The 16,988-nt window shown below is 41.3% G+C and overlaps 1 protein-coding gene across 3 annotated transcripts in view; it reads left to right on the forward strand.

Annotated features, from left to right (window-relative positions):
- cica (capicua transcriptional repressor a) overlaps window positions 1-16,988 on the forward strand; it is a 46,377-nt gene that overhangs the window by 25,984 nt on the left and 3,405 nt on the right. For 2 of the 3 annotated variants that reach the window (XM_008289378.1, XM_008289379.1), the window contains exons 9-21: window positions 581-747; window positions 2,536-2,668; window positions 4,244-4,326; window positions 5,259-6,108; window positions 6,510-6,652; window positions 7,812-7,972; window positions 9,423-9,666; window positions 10,826-11,099; window positions 12,179-12,348; window positions 14,072-14,217; window positions 14,956-15,107; window positions 15,683-15,817; window positions 15,902-16,027. In XM_008289378.1, the coding sequence (XP_008287600.1) occupies window positions 581-747; window positions 2,536-2,668; window positions 4,244-4,326; window positions 5,259-6,108; window positions 6,510-6,652; window positions 7,812-7,972; window positions 9,423-9,666; window positions 10,826-11,099; window positions 12,179-12,348; window positions 14,072-14,217; window positions 14,956-15,107; window positions 15,683-15,817; window positions 15,902-16,027 (2,784 nt within the window). The remainder of the gene's footprint in view (window positions 1-580; window positions 748-2,535; window positions 2,669-4,243; window positions 4,327-5,258; window positions 6,109-6,509; window positions 6,653-7,811; window positions 7,973-9,422; window positions 9,667-10,825; window positions 11,100-12,178; window positions 12,349-14,071; window positions 14,218-14,955; window positions 15,108-15,682; window positions 15,818-15,901; window positions 16,028-16,988) is intronic. The other variant, XM_008289380.1, reaches the window with a different exon arrangement.

Consider the following 16,988-nt stretch of genomic DNA (forward strand, 5'->3'; position numbering starts at 1 on the left):
TATCTCAGTTTCTTAATTTTTTCTTTTCTTTTGGTTTCTTAATTTCGAAACCAAGGAAAACAGTTTAACTTAAAAAAGGTTAAAAAAAAAAAAAAAGAAAGAAAGAAAAAATAGGCTATTTCAGATCATTATGATTAAGTTAGCAATAATGTTCTTAGCTTCCTAAATTAGGTTGCTGCTGTAAACAATCCTTTGTAAACTGCAAAAATTTCTTCATTCTTAATTTTGCCTTGAAAAAAAAAGAGAGAGAGCATCACACTGTGCAATTTTTAACCATTTCGGGGAAAAAACTGTGTACTACTGTTAGAATTTGGCTGTTTTTTTTACATTAATTTATGTGTGTGTGTGTGATGGTTAGCATGTATTTGTATTTCCATGCCAATATACAAAATTTATTTTTAGATAAATTACATTTATAGAAGTACATTTTTACAGATTCTACCACACTTTACACAGAGTGACTAAAAATATTAAATCCAGACTATAAGCTTGAACAGCTCCAACATCATAAACTGTTGTTTTATTGATCTGCTCCCCGATGATGCGCTGCCACATTTCATCTTTCTTCTGTCTTCTCCAGACGCCCATTCGGAGTCCCAGGTGCTGGAGGGGAAGGGAGGCGGCTCGAGCTGGCCGGGGGGACCGGAGCGTCGAGGGGGGATGTTTGGTGGGCAGCACCCCCGTCCCCGAGCCTTTTCCCAGAGTGCCGTGCACACCCTGGAGCAGAGGGAGAGAGACCTGGAGAAGGTACGAGGTTGTTAATCTGTAGCTCCCAGGCAGCAAACAGACTCAGGAGGATTTCAGGTTGTAAAAAAAACTGATCCAGATCACAAGCTACCACCAACTGGTTACTTATTACCAGTGTAATCGCTCAGAAAAACACCCAGATGAGCCTATTTAGTGTGTTTAGTTTACATTAGTTAATTTTTGAAGTCCTGCATTGGAAAAAAAACTTAAACGCCCTGAACAGTTTTGACTTTTACGAAATAGCTATTAGGAGGTGGAGACACCTTTATTGGGTGAGTTTTGACGTAGCGAGCATTTAACTTGCTGCTTATTTTGCTGTCTTTGTCTCCAGACAGCATGAAACCTGTTCAAAACCAGCAGCCACAAAAGAATAATCGCAACGTGTCCAACTGAAAACAACAGATAACCAAACTTTAGCTGGTTTTGTCGTCTTCTCCATAGTTTTTTTTAGCCAGTGGCAAACAGATGGTTTTGTTTCCAGCTCTTTCTGTATTACAGACTACATACGTTAGATGACACTAAGCAGCTTTCAATCCAACCCAGATCATTTAATTTTTATAACAATTTTTCTGCTCGACCATCTATGATTTGCCTGAAATATTTATGGCATATAATGTGTTTATTTATAGAGATAATTGTGAAATTTTGACTTGATGTATCAAATACTTTCTGAGATTAAAAAAATAATTCAGTGCCCATCAACCCACTTCGAGCATATTTTTGTCGCACATTAAAAATTGATGCTGTGTTTGAATGATAATATACAGAAATATTAGAGATGCATTTTAGAAATTTTCACTTTTATTTCTCATCATGTCATTGATCAAGAATCTGCAATATTGGACAAGTAGATCAACCCTCTGCTGATTGAAAGGTACTTGGTATATCAATGTAAAACTTCACAGGTACCATTTTAAATGTCCATAGTTCATATTTAAAAAGTTTCAAACAAATCACAAACAGCTGAACAAAATGCACCTCATGATTTGAGGTGGAATAACTCCGAATAGAAAGGAGCCAAATTCACATTTTCTTTTTGTAAAATTTAGTTGTGACATTTTGAAAGTTTGCTTCAAATAATAAGTATATGACGCTGCTGCTCGAGTTACATCTTACAGTGAAAGAAAATTAAGATTAATCAAGTTGGGTATATTTTTTCAATGCATCCAAAAGCACAAAGAAGAAAGGTGCAGACAATAAAAGCGGCAGACTGATTTATTTCTCTATAAAAACACAAGTCTCGCTGCCAGTGTCAGTGTGAATGTGAGCGTCTATTCACAGACTGCAGACGTGTGTCCTTCAGACCGCAGAGCATTTTGGTTGAACTCTACAACTGAAAGCACGCTGTTCAAAAACAGTTCAAATGGACTCACTTGGTTCTTTGTGTGAGGGCTTGAGTTGCCGCTGCTGAAAAACCCAGTGAAAGCTCTGGGGGAGCACTGCCTCCAACTTCAAAGGTTTCTCTCTCTACTTTTTTAGCTCCTTTGAAGGTATGAGACTGTGGTGTTTGCTGCTTCGCTCCTAATCACAGAGGAGTAGGCCTGTATGTGAGCGCTTTTGTTTGAAGGCATTTCTTTAATGCCAGTGGCGAAGCCGTGTATGTATGCATGCTTTAATAATAGCTATATTATCTCTGTCTGAAGTGTTGTACTTATTTTCTTTTGAGAGTTTATCATCAGTTTTCCTACAAAATATATTATGCTTGCCTCAACTATCCAGATATTTTAGAAAATCTCTGAAACTTTAAATGAGTAAATATTTCATATGTTTTCTTTTTTTCCCTGTCAGGAGGATGGAGCAAGTTTGTTTCGCAACCGGCAGCCGCCTCCGTCGCTGTACCAGGGCGGGGCCAGCGAGGACGTGACTAGTGATGAAGAACGTATGGTCATCTGTGAGGAAGAGGGCGACGATGATGTCATGGGTAAGTTATTCCATCAGCAGTGTGATTTAGTTAGTGGTGGTTAGAGAAGCTCTTTCATAACCACAGAGTGATAGTTTCAGTTCCCACAATGGTCAGTGTGTCTGAAAAAACGCTAAAGTGCAGCCGTCGTAGTCACAACGATTGTGTCAGTGAAACACCTAAAAAAAGCAGCCGTGTCATCTCGTCACGGCAGCTGCTGGCTGTTAATTACTACTGTTGAGATATAGCAGCAACAGCAGCTCAAAAGTTGCAATTTGATGGCGATTCTGGCTTTTTTTTTTAGATTTTGTCCAGGCTTAATCAGTAGCCGTGTTGCCAAACATCGTGAAGTGTCGCATTAGAAAAAGTTGGAAATGGAAAAAATAGAAATATCACTGGAAATTGGCTCAGGTCAACAAAATACTTTGATTTTTTACAGACTCCTGCATACTGTCTAACTTGCCTTTAGCCTGATAAAAGCCTGACCCCAAAACGTCACTATTAAAAAGATTTTTTAACGTTCAATTGTGCGTGGGAGTCTGTTTTAAACTTTTGAATATGCTTGTCCATCCCCTGGGCACCTGCCTCATGAAATAGATGTGCGAAAAATTCCTTTGCCTACATTCAAAATGTAAACAGCAAAGGCCTGCCTGTAGATGGCAAAGTTCAGTTGTGTTTGCATAACGTACCTTGATACGCATTTTGAAATATCACAAGTTAATGGAAGCAGTAAAATAAAAGGACTTCCACAACTTTAGAAAAGAAAGCTCCCTCAGTGGTGGTTTTTGACTTTTTTTTAAATAGTTAATGTGCATAATGAGTGATTGACAGTTTTGTTTGTTTCTTCTTAGAGGGTTTTTTTTTTAGCATTTGGTAAATAATTAAGCTGCGTTTTAATATCCATATTGCCATATTATATATTACACCTGAAAAAGATTTGCACGTTCATAGTCCCAGTCGTGTCCATTTACATAGGATTACTACTATTACAGCCAGCTGGATTTTGAAGTATACGAGCCAATTTGCTTTTCTGGCCATTTTGACCCACAATCCTCTGCACAGTTACCTCACGGTGTATCCTGCAAGTATAAACAAACTTGAGCCACCAAAAGTGCAGACAGATGACTGAGACGGTCAAAGTTTAAATCCCGATATTATGCAAAGCAGTGTGTCCTAATTAGATGCATACGGCATGGAGCAGTGCACAATTTGTAAGGCATCTGTAGTAGTAGTTTGAAGTAAAAACTATGTGGTATAAATCGCAGCCCATGTTTCTTTCTGGCTTCTTCTACGCCGTTTGTTATAGCCACCTGTATTGTAACCTGTATCGCAACCTTCTGACAACACAACACAGCCAGTTGATTGGCTCTGAAGCAGTTAATGTAAAAAAAAAAGCCAAATTGCGTTTTTCTTGTTTTTATTTTTTGCAATATTTTAAAAGTTTGCTTCAAATTTGCTTCACAATTATTGGGTTGTTCCACTGACTCAGCTCTGTTTGCAAATTAAATCACTCCCCGGTAGCAGCTGAAAATATATTACGTTTTCGAAAAACGTTGCAGTGTTGTTGAAAACCAAACCTCTGCTATTCACCCGCAGAGGATTCATGCCCTGAAGGCTCCATCGACCTCAAGTGTAAAGAAAGAGTGACAGACAGTGATGAGGACGAGCCAGACGGACAGGTAGGTGCAGTGATTATCAAGTCACTTTTCACAGTGGGCTTCACTTTGAGAGAGATTTTACTGGGTAACCATGTTTCTACTTTCTAGCATTATTATGATATCCAGTATAGGATTTAGCAAAGCATATCTCATTTTTAAAACTGATTTGTGTTTTTTGTCAGCTGTAAATAAGGCATCAGAACATTTTAGCACTTCTGTAAATAGTTTTGTAAAGGAAATACTTGATGTTCTGTGTCAGATGTGGGTCCTTGACCGCGATTGTAGCTTTTCAAATTGCTTTTCACTGCGGGCTTCACTTTGAGAGAGATTTTACTGGGTAAACATTTTTGTGCTTAATCCCAATGTTATGATGTTCAGCATAAAATTCAACAAAATTCTGTTCTGCAAAAAATATCGGATTTATGAAACTGATTTGGGGTTTTTGTCAGCTGTAAATTAGACATCCAAACATTTTAGAACTCTTGTGAAAGGAAACGTTTTATGTTCAGATGTGGGTTCTTGACTGTGACTGTAGCTGCCGTAACTAAGTAATTTCCTACTAAGGGTCAGTAACACATTTATCGGTGTAGCTCGGTTTATAGTGTAGAGCCTTCCAGAGTTGCATTAATACGATTTATAAACGATGTAGTTCTGCATCATATTGTTGGTAGTTTAATTTGTTTCAGACATATTTTCTCTGAAGAGTTTGATCCTCATCATAAATGTCATCCAGATAAACAGGCTCCTTTTTGCTTTTTTAAGGCAAACAAACTTCAAAGAGCTAAATATCAGCGGTTTAATTTAAGTTTCTGAGCTTCTTTATTCCCATCAAGCATTAAAAACCCACAGATTTTCCAAAGTTACTGTAAGTTGAGAAACTTGTGTTCAGGAGAGAAGAGCTTCACATAGTAACTTTCCCGCCTTTGATCTCGGTGCCTCTCTTTTCCCTCCAGCATGGCTTCCAGCCAGTGGCTCGCTCCTCTCTCCCCTCCTCCTCTCCCTCCATCCCTCACTCCGACTCCACCTCGGCTAAAGGAGGAGGAGGAGGAGGAGGAGGAGGAGGCACTGAAGACGGGTCTGAGAAGAAGAGAAAGCGAGGTGTGGACGGAGGAGAGGACGGCAGCGATGGAGGCCCCAGGAGAGAGGAAACAGCGGCAGATGGAGAAGGTTCAGGAGGTGGAGTCTCCTCTCTGTCCGTCACCGGCTCGACGTCCTCCCAGACTCCCCTCAGTCTTCATCAGCAGGGTTTGACTCCGGTCCTCGGCGGCGTCCGCATGGCTTCCACCATGGTGACCAACGTAGTGCGGCCCATCGCCAGCACGCCTATCCCCATTGCCAGCAAGCCGGTGGAGGGAGCCGTCACCCTGGACAAGAAGGCCACGCTGCTGATTGGAGGAGGCGGAGCTCAGCAGCTGCCGATCGCCGCTGGGGGTGGGTACCTGTCATCATCCTCCTCCCCCGGCCCAATCAGTGTTACCCCAGGGGGAGGCAGCAGCCTGGTCACTAGCCTAGTTCTGGGAGGGTCCTTCCCTGCCGCCCAGCCAGTGCAGCTCCTCACCCCTCACAGCACCCAAACTCCCCTCCCTGTCCTGCCGCCCCAGCTCCACCCCTCTGCTGCCACCTCCTCCCTCACACCTCCTGCCTGCCCCAAGCCGCTAGCGCAGGTGCAGTACGTCCTGCCGGCAGAGGGCCCGGCCTCCCCTCAACTCACCCACCAGCAAATCCTCTCCCTGCCCACCAATGCCACCCTGGCCAATGGTGTGCACTCGGGGGCAGGAATCAGAGTCAGCCCCGCGACTAGAGGTGAGACAGAGAGCAACGATTGGCCGACAGAAAAAAAGCAAATCACGGTTTCTTCAAAAAAATGTCTCTCTTTGCTTTTTCTTTTTGCTGTAGTTCCCTTCACTTATTTTAGCAGATTTGATTACATAAACAGGAGATGATTGACAGGAGAAACACTGCTGACATGATTTATGAGAGCCCACCGCCCACCCACGCCTTAATCACTCTGTTCCTAAGAGTCAGAAGCAACAGGACGTTATTCCACTTTATCATCAGCCAGGAATTTCACTTATATCAGTATCTGAGTGTCTCCGCCCACCGTCGCTCCTGTGCCGTCTTTACCTCTTTTGACTCGATTCATCTGTTCCTCGCGCCGACTGATTTAACGCTCTCCGTCTCTCTCTCTTCTTCTCACTCATTAGTCCAAACCCAGTCGCCAGTCTTGCAGAGCAAGATGTTGGTTCCCATGGCAACAGTGAGAACAGGGTCTACTCCTCCTCATCCTTCCATCTCCCTGGTGGCTCCGCCTCTTCCTGTGCAAAACGGCCCTTCGACAGGAAACAAGGTAACGAAACCAAATGTCTTCAGACAAAGAGACGCCGCCTTTTTGTGACGGGTGACAAAGCGGTTAAATTCACAGCAGCATGTAAACGTGTGAGATGACTCATGTTCATGTAAAAATAGATAGCATGAAGTCAGCATAGTGAACAGGCCAGAGATGCAGATTTAAACATTTAATTTACCGTTTCATGTGAGAACTGCTGAGACTTTGGAAACTTTAACCTTGCTGCTTGAGACCCACCTCTTTTCGAATTAAGCAGAGTTTGACACCCTGTCTTAATCTCTTTTATGCCTTATTCGGCTTACTGTATTACTTTAGTTCAGCTTTGTCTTTTTGTTATTAGCTTTTAATATATTTTGTGTCCTGCTATTTTAACTGTGCATTACTTTAGTTGAACTCTTGTTGTTTTAAAGGTGCTTTATTAATAATTTTGACTTTGACTTTAACCATAAGTCGACAAGTAAACAATCAAAAATTAAATAATCATTGAAATGAATGAAATACAGCAGATGACTCTCCATATGCTGATAAAACTGCATTTTACTTCACGTTTGCCACAAAATCAACTCAGTTAAATTAGCAACTTGATTAACACATAAAGCAAATTCATGGACACTTGAATTTTCAATTAAATACAAAATAATATGACTTCATTTAAAATTGCTTTTCAGAAGTTGGCTTGACAAAATCTAAAGTGTTAGTCCTTGAACCCAAAGCAGGTTCTGGGTGTTTTTTGGCTTCTGTCACATTTTCATTCACTGTGGGTTCATTTTTCACTGCAACATAAAGTCCTGCACCTCTTTGGAAACAGAACAACCATGGCTAGACAGAGAGAGAACTCAAGCATTTCCTGTATGCAGTGTGAAAAGGTTATACTACCACAAATCACAAAAATAAGGACATTAACAAGAGTTGAATTTATTAGATTTTTTTATTTTACAAAATTGAAAAAACTTGGAGTCAACATATAAAACAAGTACTCACAGGTGTTACCGATACTGAAAACAAATGGTGACTCTACATACTACTCAGGCAAAACAAGCAATTCAATCATAACGTAACTTATAATGAACATTTTCAACTGTTGTGTTTGATATTTACAAATTTGTCACAAAGGAGACTAAAAACAAAAGCTAAAACCTGGTTGTCTTTCCCCTCCCAGATCATCCAGATTGCTCCCATGCCTGTGGTGCAGACCAACGTTCACCCGAGCGGCGCGGCAGCAGTGCATCCTGGGAGCCCCTTTCCTGTTTCCGTGGCAACTGTGATGGCTCCCGGTGCTGCTCCCCCACAGACCGTTCTGCTGACCTCCCCGCCCACCAGGTCACTAACGCAGGCCCGACACCTGAAAGACTGCAGCACGCACCTGACCGCATTTCCCTCCACTAATGCATCAGCTGCTCAGAGAGGCTTCTGACATACTCAAGTTCAACAGCGTTTAAAGATGTTGTCAGATTTCAATTTCAGCCGGGTCGTAACATTACTTAATGTGCAGTAAATGCTGATAAAGAAAGTCAGGACTTTGAGCACATTGTGGATCTCCATCCTCCCTCAGAGCAAAGTGAACTGTGACACAACTGTAAACGTCCCTTTATCAAGTTTCCCAAAAGCCCCTTTCATGCATGCGCTGCTTTCTGTTAATCTGACAGCGTCCAAGTGTGTTGGCTTCATGGCTGAATGAACACCCTGCTCAGTTTTAAACAAAAGTCACGACATCAATCTTACTAGGTCGAACGTCGTATCATTTCTGTATCACTTTCAGTGTGGCACAAGTCTGACCTGCACGCATTAGCAGATATTCACGTACAATCGCCACAGACTTTCAGTTGTGTGAAGTGATTTAGGGAAGGATTTTTCCACATTTCAGCACCAATTTTTATCCAATTTTCTGTCCAACAACATCACAGAAAGACACAGTTTGCATGCCAAAAGCTTTGCTCTGCAGTTTCACACATATTACAAACTGAAATGTGCAGAAAAATAAAACTTTACTGTGATGAGTCAGTATCAGGTCAGATGAACAAGACTCACCATTATGAATGAATGCCCTTTATTGCCATTAGTGAATGCAATCTCAATTTTGCCTGGATTAGTTTGTTGCTTGCAGCTGTTTGTAGGAGTCTGTCCTCTGATATTAAATACCTGCTGCATCAAACAGCAGCAGGATTTATATAAGCAGCTCCAAACTGCATTTAAGCACAACAGCAGTAACTCCAGTAATTACTTAAAATCAAAACTGATCCCTGACAACAGTGAATGACACAGTGCACTTTTCTAGACTTACATAGCAGATTTAGTCCGTTGCTTGTTGTTGCATTATTATGTATTAAACATCACTTGATGAACTGCCCAATCATGTGTATGACAAATATCGTAAAGTGTCTCTCTCAGTCACTGTATTGGATGTTTGAACGAAGCTGTGAGGGACCTTCATGTAAAATTACAGAATGCGCTTTAACAGGCTGATGAAGCAGCAATGCTACACAGCCAAACTCTGAATAGGACTAAATTTAGATGAATATAAAAGAAAAGCTTGTTGACATTGAAAATTAGCAGCTTATTTTAGTAATTTTTAGGCAAGCATCACCAAAATTTAGTGGATATATTTAAATACTAGCATCAGCCTTACTGTATTTGCATTTTGTCTATTGTATAATGTTACTTAATGGGCCATAAATTGTATTAGCTACTGAAATCCTTATTGACTTTTTTGAGTTCTAATCATACTTTGACTTTATTGACTGTGGACTCTCGTGTTGTTTTTCTCCTATAGGATCACTTATGTCCAGTCTGGCCCAGGAGTCACCACAGCGACACCCCAACAGGGTCCCCAGCCTCCTGGTCCAGCGTATCTCCCGTCACCTCTGGCCACTCTGAGCTTCACCGCCATCGCTCCGGCCGGACAAACCCTGGTTCAGCCCATCGTTGGTCAGCCGCCGCTGCTGGCTCCAGCTCAGCCCCTGAGCTGTCAGTCACAGACTTCTCCGGGCCAGACAGCAGCAAACTCTGGTCGACAGGTAAAGACAGTTTTTAGTACCAGACGTTTAAAATGGCACTGTAGCTAATCCTGTTAACGGAGTGATTAAATTCAATTTACTTTAGAAGTAGTCTAGCTTTTTGTCTGGTTTTATTGTCCTCATTTCCTTCAAAAGACATTTGTAGACATGTTTAGGTTACTGAAGTCAATGCTGAGCCTTAGCAGTTGATTAATATGCCTTTTTGTTTTTTTTAGTTGTCAATTTTGTGTAACACTGAGGTAACAGCCATTTTTCTTCTCAAACAAACACTGCTGATACAATTTTCTAATTTCACAAAATGTCCGTGTTTTATCAGTGGAGTATAAAACAATTAAACCTCAGCAAAAGTCTCATGCAAGAGTGCACGCTGTCAGAAATAAAAAGCTGTTGTATTTGCAGTTTCACTTCCACTTTTGTCATTACATATTACTCTGCTTTGGTCTACCTTCTCATGACACGTTCATGAGCGTGAACAAGGGCTGGCTTCACCTTTTCATTTTCTTTTACTTATTTCTTAAAACAAACACAGACAGAGCCAGAGAAGCCTCATCCATTTAGAAACCAGAAATAACACACAAAGCCTCTAAACACCAGAGTGTATTTCACGAGTCTTAACTCTTAAATGCCAAAACCAACCAGCTGGTTTCAAAGCCATGTTTTCTTTACAAAATCACCAACATTGCACCATTTCTCAGAAACAAGAAAACTGTAAAAGCTGAATGAATCATCAGTCATAAACATACTGAGAGTGACATATGGTTTAGTCTGGAAAAATGAACAAAAATAAGCATGAAATTGTGATATTTCATTGAAATCACTTTGTCTCATTCAAAAATTGGCTAAAAAAAATATAGCATTTGCAGCAAAAAGACTTTTCAGGTGAGCTACATGCAGTGTTTAATCAGAGCAGAGAGGAAATGGCCAAAGAGGTGAAAATAAAACATATTTTATCAATAAAATAAATTCAACATGGCTCAAGAAAGGAACGCAGAAGAGCAAGTTACTGGAAAATACATTTAGCACGATGAAGCATCTTTCTAGAGTTGATGTGCAAAGTAGAGAGAACAAATTACTTTCTAGAGGTTATAGAAATGTAAGTAGTAGAACATGTTGTTTCATCTGCTTGCTCACATGCTTGTTTTGCTGTTTCCTTCTACAGGTACTAACTGCCATCTACCCTGCACCCAGCGTTGCCCTGGCCACCGGCGTCGTCTCGGTGACCGCGGTGCCGCCGGCAGTGACGGCTCCGGCCCAGGACGTGATAAACCCGTCCTCTCCGCTGGATGCAGCAGTGCAGGGTTCAGCGACTCCTCAGCCGAGCATCGGCGTGGAGGTGGAGGTGAAACGTGAGAACCTGCTGGACGCTCAGACCGAAGACGGGGCTCAGGGTTTTTCGAGCTCCTTGCTGGAAACCTGTACAAGCAGCACAGCAGGTAACAGTCCACTGGTTTTAACTGGGTTGGTCTTAAATCCCAGTGCTGGCTTCTTGCTGTTACAGGATTTTTCGTAGCTAATCTTTTTATGTGGTGTGGAGCCTTAGAAATCTTGAATTCCCCTAATGTCTAAAGTAAAGATAGTGAATAGCAAGTACTGTCCTTTGTTCAAAAATCACTCTGGTCCAGTCTGGTAGCATGGAGGCAGCATTTTCTTAGCTATTGTCGGTTTTCACTTGAAATTTTCAAGAGTGGACTGTTGCAGAATCATCATAATTTTCCTGAACTGTCCCCCATTGGAATCAGTTTCTCTTTGCATTTGAGGCATAAAACGGCCATATTGGAGGTTTTTTGATGTATATATGAATTTTCTGTTCTCCCAAAAGAAGCTTCCAAAAGTCCCAAAACTATTAGAAACCTGGATTTTAGACACAAAACTGTCAAAAACCTTGATATTAATCACAAAATTGTTAAAAGCATAGCTATTACCACACACCAAACTTGTATTAATCTGGATATTAAGACACAAAACTGTCAAAAACTTTGATATTATTGTGCAAGAGTGTCAAAAAACTTGCTAATAACACAGAACAGTGTCAGTAATCTGGATATTAACGCACAAGAATTTAACAGAGAATTCACAATTTTTTCATACCAGTTTTGTGAGTGTAGGTTTTTATTTATCTAAGTTTATTTTAAGCTTTATTTAAGGCATTTTTGTTTACCACATAGCCATAAATAACAAGATAATGCACAGAGTTCTCTCGAATGAGGTAACACGGACTCATTGACTTCACTGTAGCAGGACTGATCATGCTTGCTGTCATGTGTAGTGACTCCTCCAAAGGCTCAGTCTGAGCCAGGAAAAAACCCTGATTCTTGTTGCAGAATCGGTCTGTTTTTCTGTGACTGTTTTCCAGATTAAAATCTTGACGTGAAGCTGAGTTTGCAGGATTACGGCTGAAGCTGCAAGGCAAGCGGAAAGTTGCAGCGTAGCGTGCAACTTCTAGAGTGAGATCGGTGCAGTCTTGCTGTATTCATTTTGAAATGATCCTCTTTTTTTGTTGTTGCTGCTCCAGTAAAAAAAGAAGAAGACATCAGTGTGTGCATCAAAGAAGAAAATATGAGAGATGGACACGGCAGAGAGAAACGAAGTGAAACAGATGAAGAAAGAGGGATGAAGGAGAACAGTGATAAGAAGAGAGGCAGAGAGCTGGAGAGAGAGGACCACAGCAACAGCAGCAAAGAGGTGAAAAAAGCTGCTTCACTTATTTAGTTGTTCCCTCATCAAACCACACGTCTTGAGGTTTAGGTTTAAGATCCTTAGAAGTCTGATTTTAACAGTTTTACGTCAGTTTTCTTTTTCTGAGAAGTGGATGCTTTTTTAGCTAGGTTGTTTGAGGATCTGTAATATGCATCGGGAAAAAAACTAAGTGTGAAATTTCACAACTTCTCCAAGTAAGTCGTGGAATATCTGTGAATTTTACAAATGCATTTCACAAACACATTTCTTACTTGTTTTAACAGAATATAGAGCAAACATAATACACAAATGAGTTGGTGTGATCACAGAGGCGTCGCCATTGTCACATAACGGCAGACGTGCAAAAAAAAACTGCTCCGCATATCCTCTTAAATAAATTTCAGAGGTGCTCTGACATTACAGAAAGTCAGAGAAAAGCTAAGCTGCGTTCACACTACGAGTGAGAAAGTTACAGAACAGCCATTTACATTGTTGTGAAGTCGCAGATGAAGTTTTGCTCAGAGGCTCGTTGGCGTTGTTAATGTCACAGTGAAAGAAAAAAGCACAGCAGAGTGAAATAGCAACTTTTCTTCCATTTTTTAGACAGAATGGAACAGGACATTGTGGGTAGAAAGAAAGAAAATGGAAATGGTGAAACAAAAACATGTATTTGATTTACAGTCCAGTGTGTCATTGGAGCACTGAAAAGAGTTGAGGCCAGTTTGACTTTGACTGGTTACGCGTAGTGCAAGTGGTGTGTAGCTTCATGTGGTCAGCTTCCAGTAAAAATAGGCTCATTGAATGAACTGCACCTGCAAAGGAGACAAGAACAGGTGATACCTAACAGTTTCCAGCAGCATTCAGTCTGAACAGGAACTTGCAGAAGCACACTATTTATTCAAATGTTCTCTGACACACATTTGTTTGTACCCAGTCTGTTTTAGTTATGACAGGGCTGCCTATTTAAATGCGACATAGGTGATCTGTGATCTCTGTTCATGGTTCAGCCTCCATTTGACATTAATTCTCATGTAAATCAGCATCATATTAGTTTGCCAGTGTACATAAATCAGCTAACCAAACCTGAAATTACTGATAAATAGTCAAATACAGTAGAAAGAAAATATGGGACAATAGTTTTTATGACTAATCTGTCCAATGTTCAGACTGTCAGTACTGAAACTTCTATACAGATGTTATTGTGACAATCCTCACATCTCTTACAAGAAGTTTTGTTGTTGCTAAACACTTCAAGAATTAAATCAGCACAGTCATTATATAATAGAGTTGCATATTTAATGCAATTTATGATGTGTAATCTGAATATTTTTAGCCTCAACATCAGCCACGCATGTAGAATAAACCTTCAAAATCAGACAAATCCAATTAAAATATTTATAAATTAACTAAAATGAAAAGTTCAGTCATTTTTAAAAAACCAAGATCAGGTGAGTTTTTGGAGCCAAACTCCACAGTTGCACCTGCCTTGGTCTCATGATGTTATCGTCGCCTACGTTTGCACGACGTCACCGCAAACTGAAATCTAACTAGCATGCATTGTGCAGCGATTCCCTGTGATCAAATCTGCACAGATCTGACTCATCTCAAACGAGCTTATTGACTCGTAGCTTGTTGCTTCTTCACTTGTAGTCTGAACACACAGCTGAGGAAGTGACACTCGGTCACGATGCACATTTTATTCTGTTAAAGCTTCACACTCTTTTCCCAGGCTGGACCTCCTCGTTCCCCACCTCCACCACCCTCAAGTTTGGACCCACCTCCACCTCCCCCTGCAGAAAGAGAACCCCCCTCCTCCTCAAAGAAGACCAAGTTTCGACCCCCGCCGCTCAAAAAGACACCTGACACTGTTGACAAGTAAGTTAAATGTCATATACCATCAGCTGAGGGCTTCTTACGTTTTTAAACAAATCCGTGTGTGTCTAAATGAAACCTCAAACATTTCAGAATTTACAAAGTTTCATAAAATGAGAAACCACCTATTTATGAGGAATTGAAATTGAAAAGAAGACATTTTGTCATAATCTCAGCCCTGCCTCATCTTTGACTGCAAGAAAAGCTTTTATTAAAGCTGTTCTCCGTGATCAAACTTAAGTTCTCATAGAATCAGTGCCAATTCAGAGCATAATAGAACACGTCTGCCAGGTCCGTCTGGCTCCCTGGTCGTGGTAAAACAATGTTCTCTTCACTTTAACAGTTTACATATTCTCAAGCTGAGAGAGCTCATAAAACAGTAGCTTATCTTATGTAATGTTGGAATGAAGCAGCTTGTAGATGAGACGCAGCGCCCTGGACGGGACTCCATTTGTCGACTCGCTTTCAAGCATAGTGGCATCTAGCTCTGTTTTTAGTGCACGGCCAAAACTCTGACTTCATAAAATTATGGTGGGAGCTCTGTTTAGTGAATGTGAGTGGGCAGAGTGCTTACCCTTGATATTCTTTATTTAGACAGTCGGAAAGTGGTGGGGAAGCCACAAAGGCCTGGCAGAGCTCAGCCTGAAGGAATGACAAATGTGGATTTATTCAGAGGCCACATTCAAACCACCGCGCTGCTGGACTGGGGACTGATGTGGCCGCTGTGTTTTCTGTGTGCAGGGTCCTGTCGGAGTCGTACTTTGAGGAACGTTTTGCTGAGCTTCCAGAGTTTAACCCAGAGGAGGTCCTTCCCTCGCCCACTCTGCAGAGTCTGGCCACCTCGCCAAGAGCCATCCTGGGAAGCTACCGCAAGAAGAGACGCAACTCCACAGGTGAGACAGAAAGACAGGGAGATGAAGAACGTTCTATGCTGAAGTATGACTAGAGGTGACTGGATTCTGCAGTTCAGAAAGACAGCTTTTGGTCAGTCTACTTTCTCAGTTTAAGCCGTGGGGAAGTTGAATTCCATCCTCACACACATTAGAGAGTCAGGTGGCTTCACAGTGTTTACAACCAGCCTCAAGGTTTAGCTGAAGTCTGCACAAAATTGTCACCACCAATGATTACCTTTTATTAACTGTATTTGCTAGTTCTATTTATTATCTCACACCGATAGTTTTGTATTGTTTTATGTAATGTACTTATTGTTCTGTGGTTGTTTTTTGTGTTCCTGCCCAAGGACAACAAATGCAAATCAGCATCTAGCTAACTCTGTTTATTAGTTTTACTGTTCTTGCAAAAATAAACACACAAAATCATATCCGTTACATTAAATCCCTCTTTACCTTTCACTGAACTGTTTTGCAGAACTGTCCAATCCTTTGTCTCCGTTTCTCTTTCATGCTCTCACTTGATTTTTCCTTCCTGATTCCCTTTCTTTATCTCCCATGCGTCCGTCTCCCTCCAGACCTCGAGCTGACAGCAGAAGACCCCAGCTCCCCCAGGAGGAAGACCCGCCGTCTGTCCAGCTGTAGCTCGGAGCCCAACACCCCCAAGAGCGCCGCCAAGTGTGAGGGAGACATCTTTACCTTCGACAGAGCAGGTACGACGAATACAACAGCTGCACCTGCTGCAGATTTCTGAAAATGTGTTGACAGCGAACTGATGAATCGTTCTGTCCAACTAGGTCCGGAAGGAGAGGTTCCTCTGGGGGACTTGGACCGGGTTCCCTACTCGTCTCTGCGTAGAACGCTGGATCAGCGTCGGGCCCTGGTCATGCAGCTGTTTCAGGAACATGGTTTCTTTCCCTCAGGTAAACTCACAGTAGACAGTACATGAAGCCACAAGGGAGCAGCTCGCTGAACTGGATAGGATAAGATGAGCCTGTGTTATTCCACTAGTGGGGACATTTGCAGAGTTACAGCAGCAAAGGGGATAGTTAGAAAATGTAGGGACATCAGCTGAAAAAATGTGAATAAACAAGAAATACACACAAGCACTGTTGATATTGTACAGATTTTTCATATGTGGAAATTCAGATATTGCACAGAATCCTCTGAATGTGGAAAGTGACAATATTACACAGGATTATTTTATATGAAGGCAAATACTGATATTGCACAGAATGACATTGCACACCATCTGGCATTGAACAAAAATTATATGTTGTACAGAGGCTTTTTAAATTTACAAAACAGGTTTGAATTCCTTGATTTTGACCGGAGTGAAATTAAACCGTACAGGCCGACTCCCTCAAAAACATGCTATTCAAATATTGCTAGAAGGTGCAAGGTGTAATCCAAAAGTTCAGGGACTGTGCTTCAATCCCTTTTGAAGTAGTCACCTGGTGAAGCGGTACTCTGCTCCTAGTGCTCCTGCCACATCTGGGAAGCTCTCTGGAAGTCTCATTCTGACTGCTGACACTGGGAGTGGTGTATTGCTGCACAAGTAGGGGAATTGTGGCTACATTTAAATCGGTTTGCGCTTCGTATAGGCGCGGTCTCTGAACTTACTGATTGCACCTCATACTGTCTCTATTGTTTAAATGTGATTGACAACTTAAATTCATAATTTTTATCTAAAAATGTGTTCTACACTTAATAAATTTTGACGGAATTGTGAAGCGTTTTGCAGCTTGAAATTAAAATCTACATGTCACACCTTTGCAATATTTCACGGAATCATATGAGTGAAGGACGTGAAGGGAGGTTGGGTGGATCAGTTTATAATGTGTTCTATGTGTGGATGTTTGGGAATTTAAGTAGCAATTGAAT

The sequence above is a fragment of the Stegastes partitus genome, unplaced genomic scaffold (genome assembly GCF_000690725.1).
Source record: "Stegastes partitus isolate 25-593 unplaced genomic scaffold, Stegastes_partitus-1.0.2 Scaffold611, whole genome shotgun sequence".
Classification (NCBI taxonomy): domain Eukaryota; kingdom Metazoa; phylum Chordata; class Actinopteri; family Pomacentridae; genus Stegastes; species Stegastes partitus.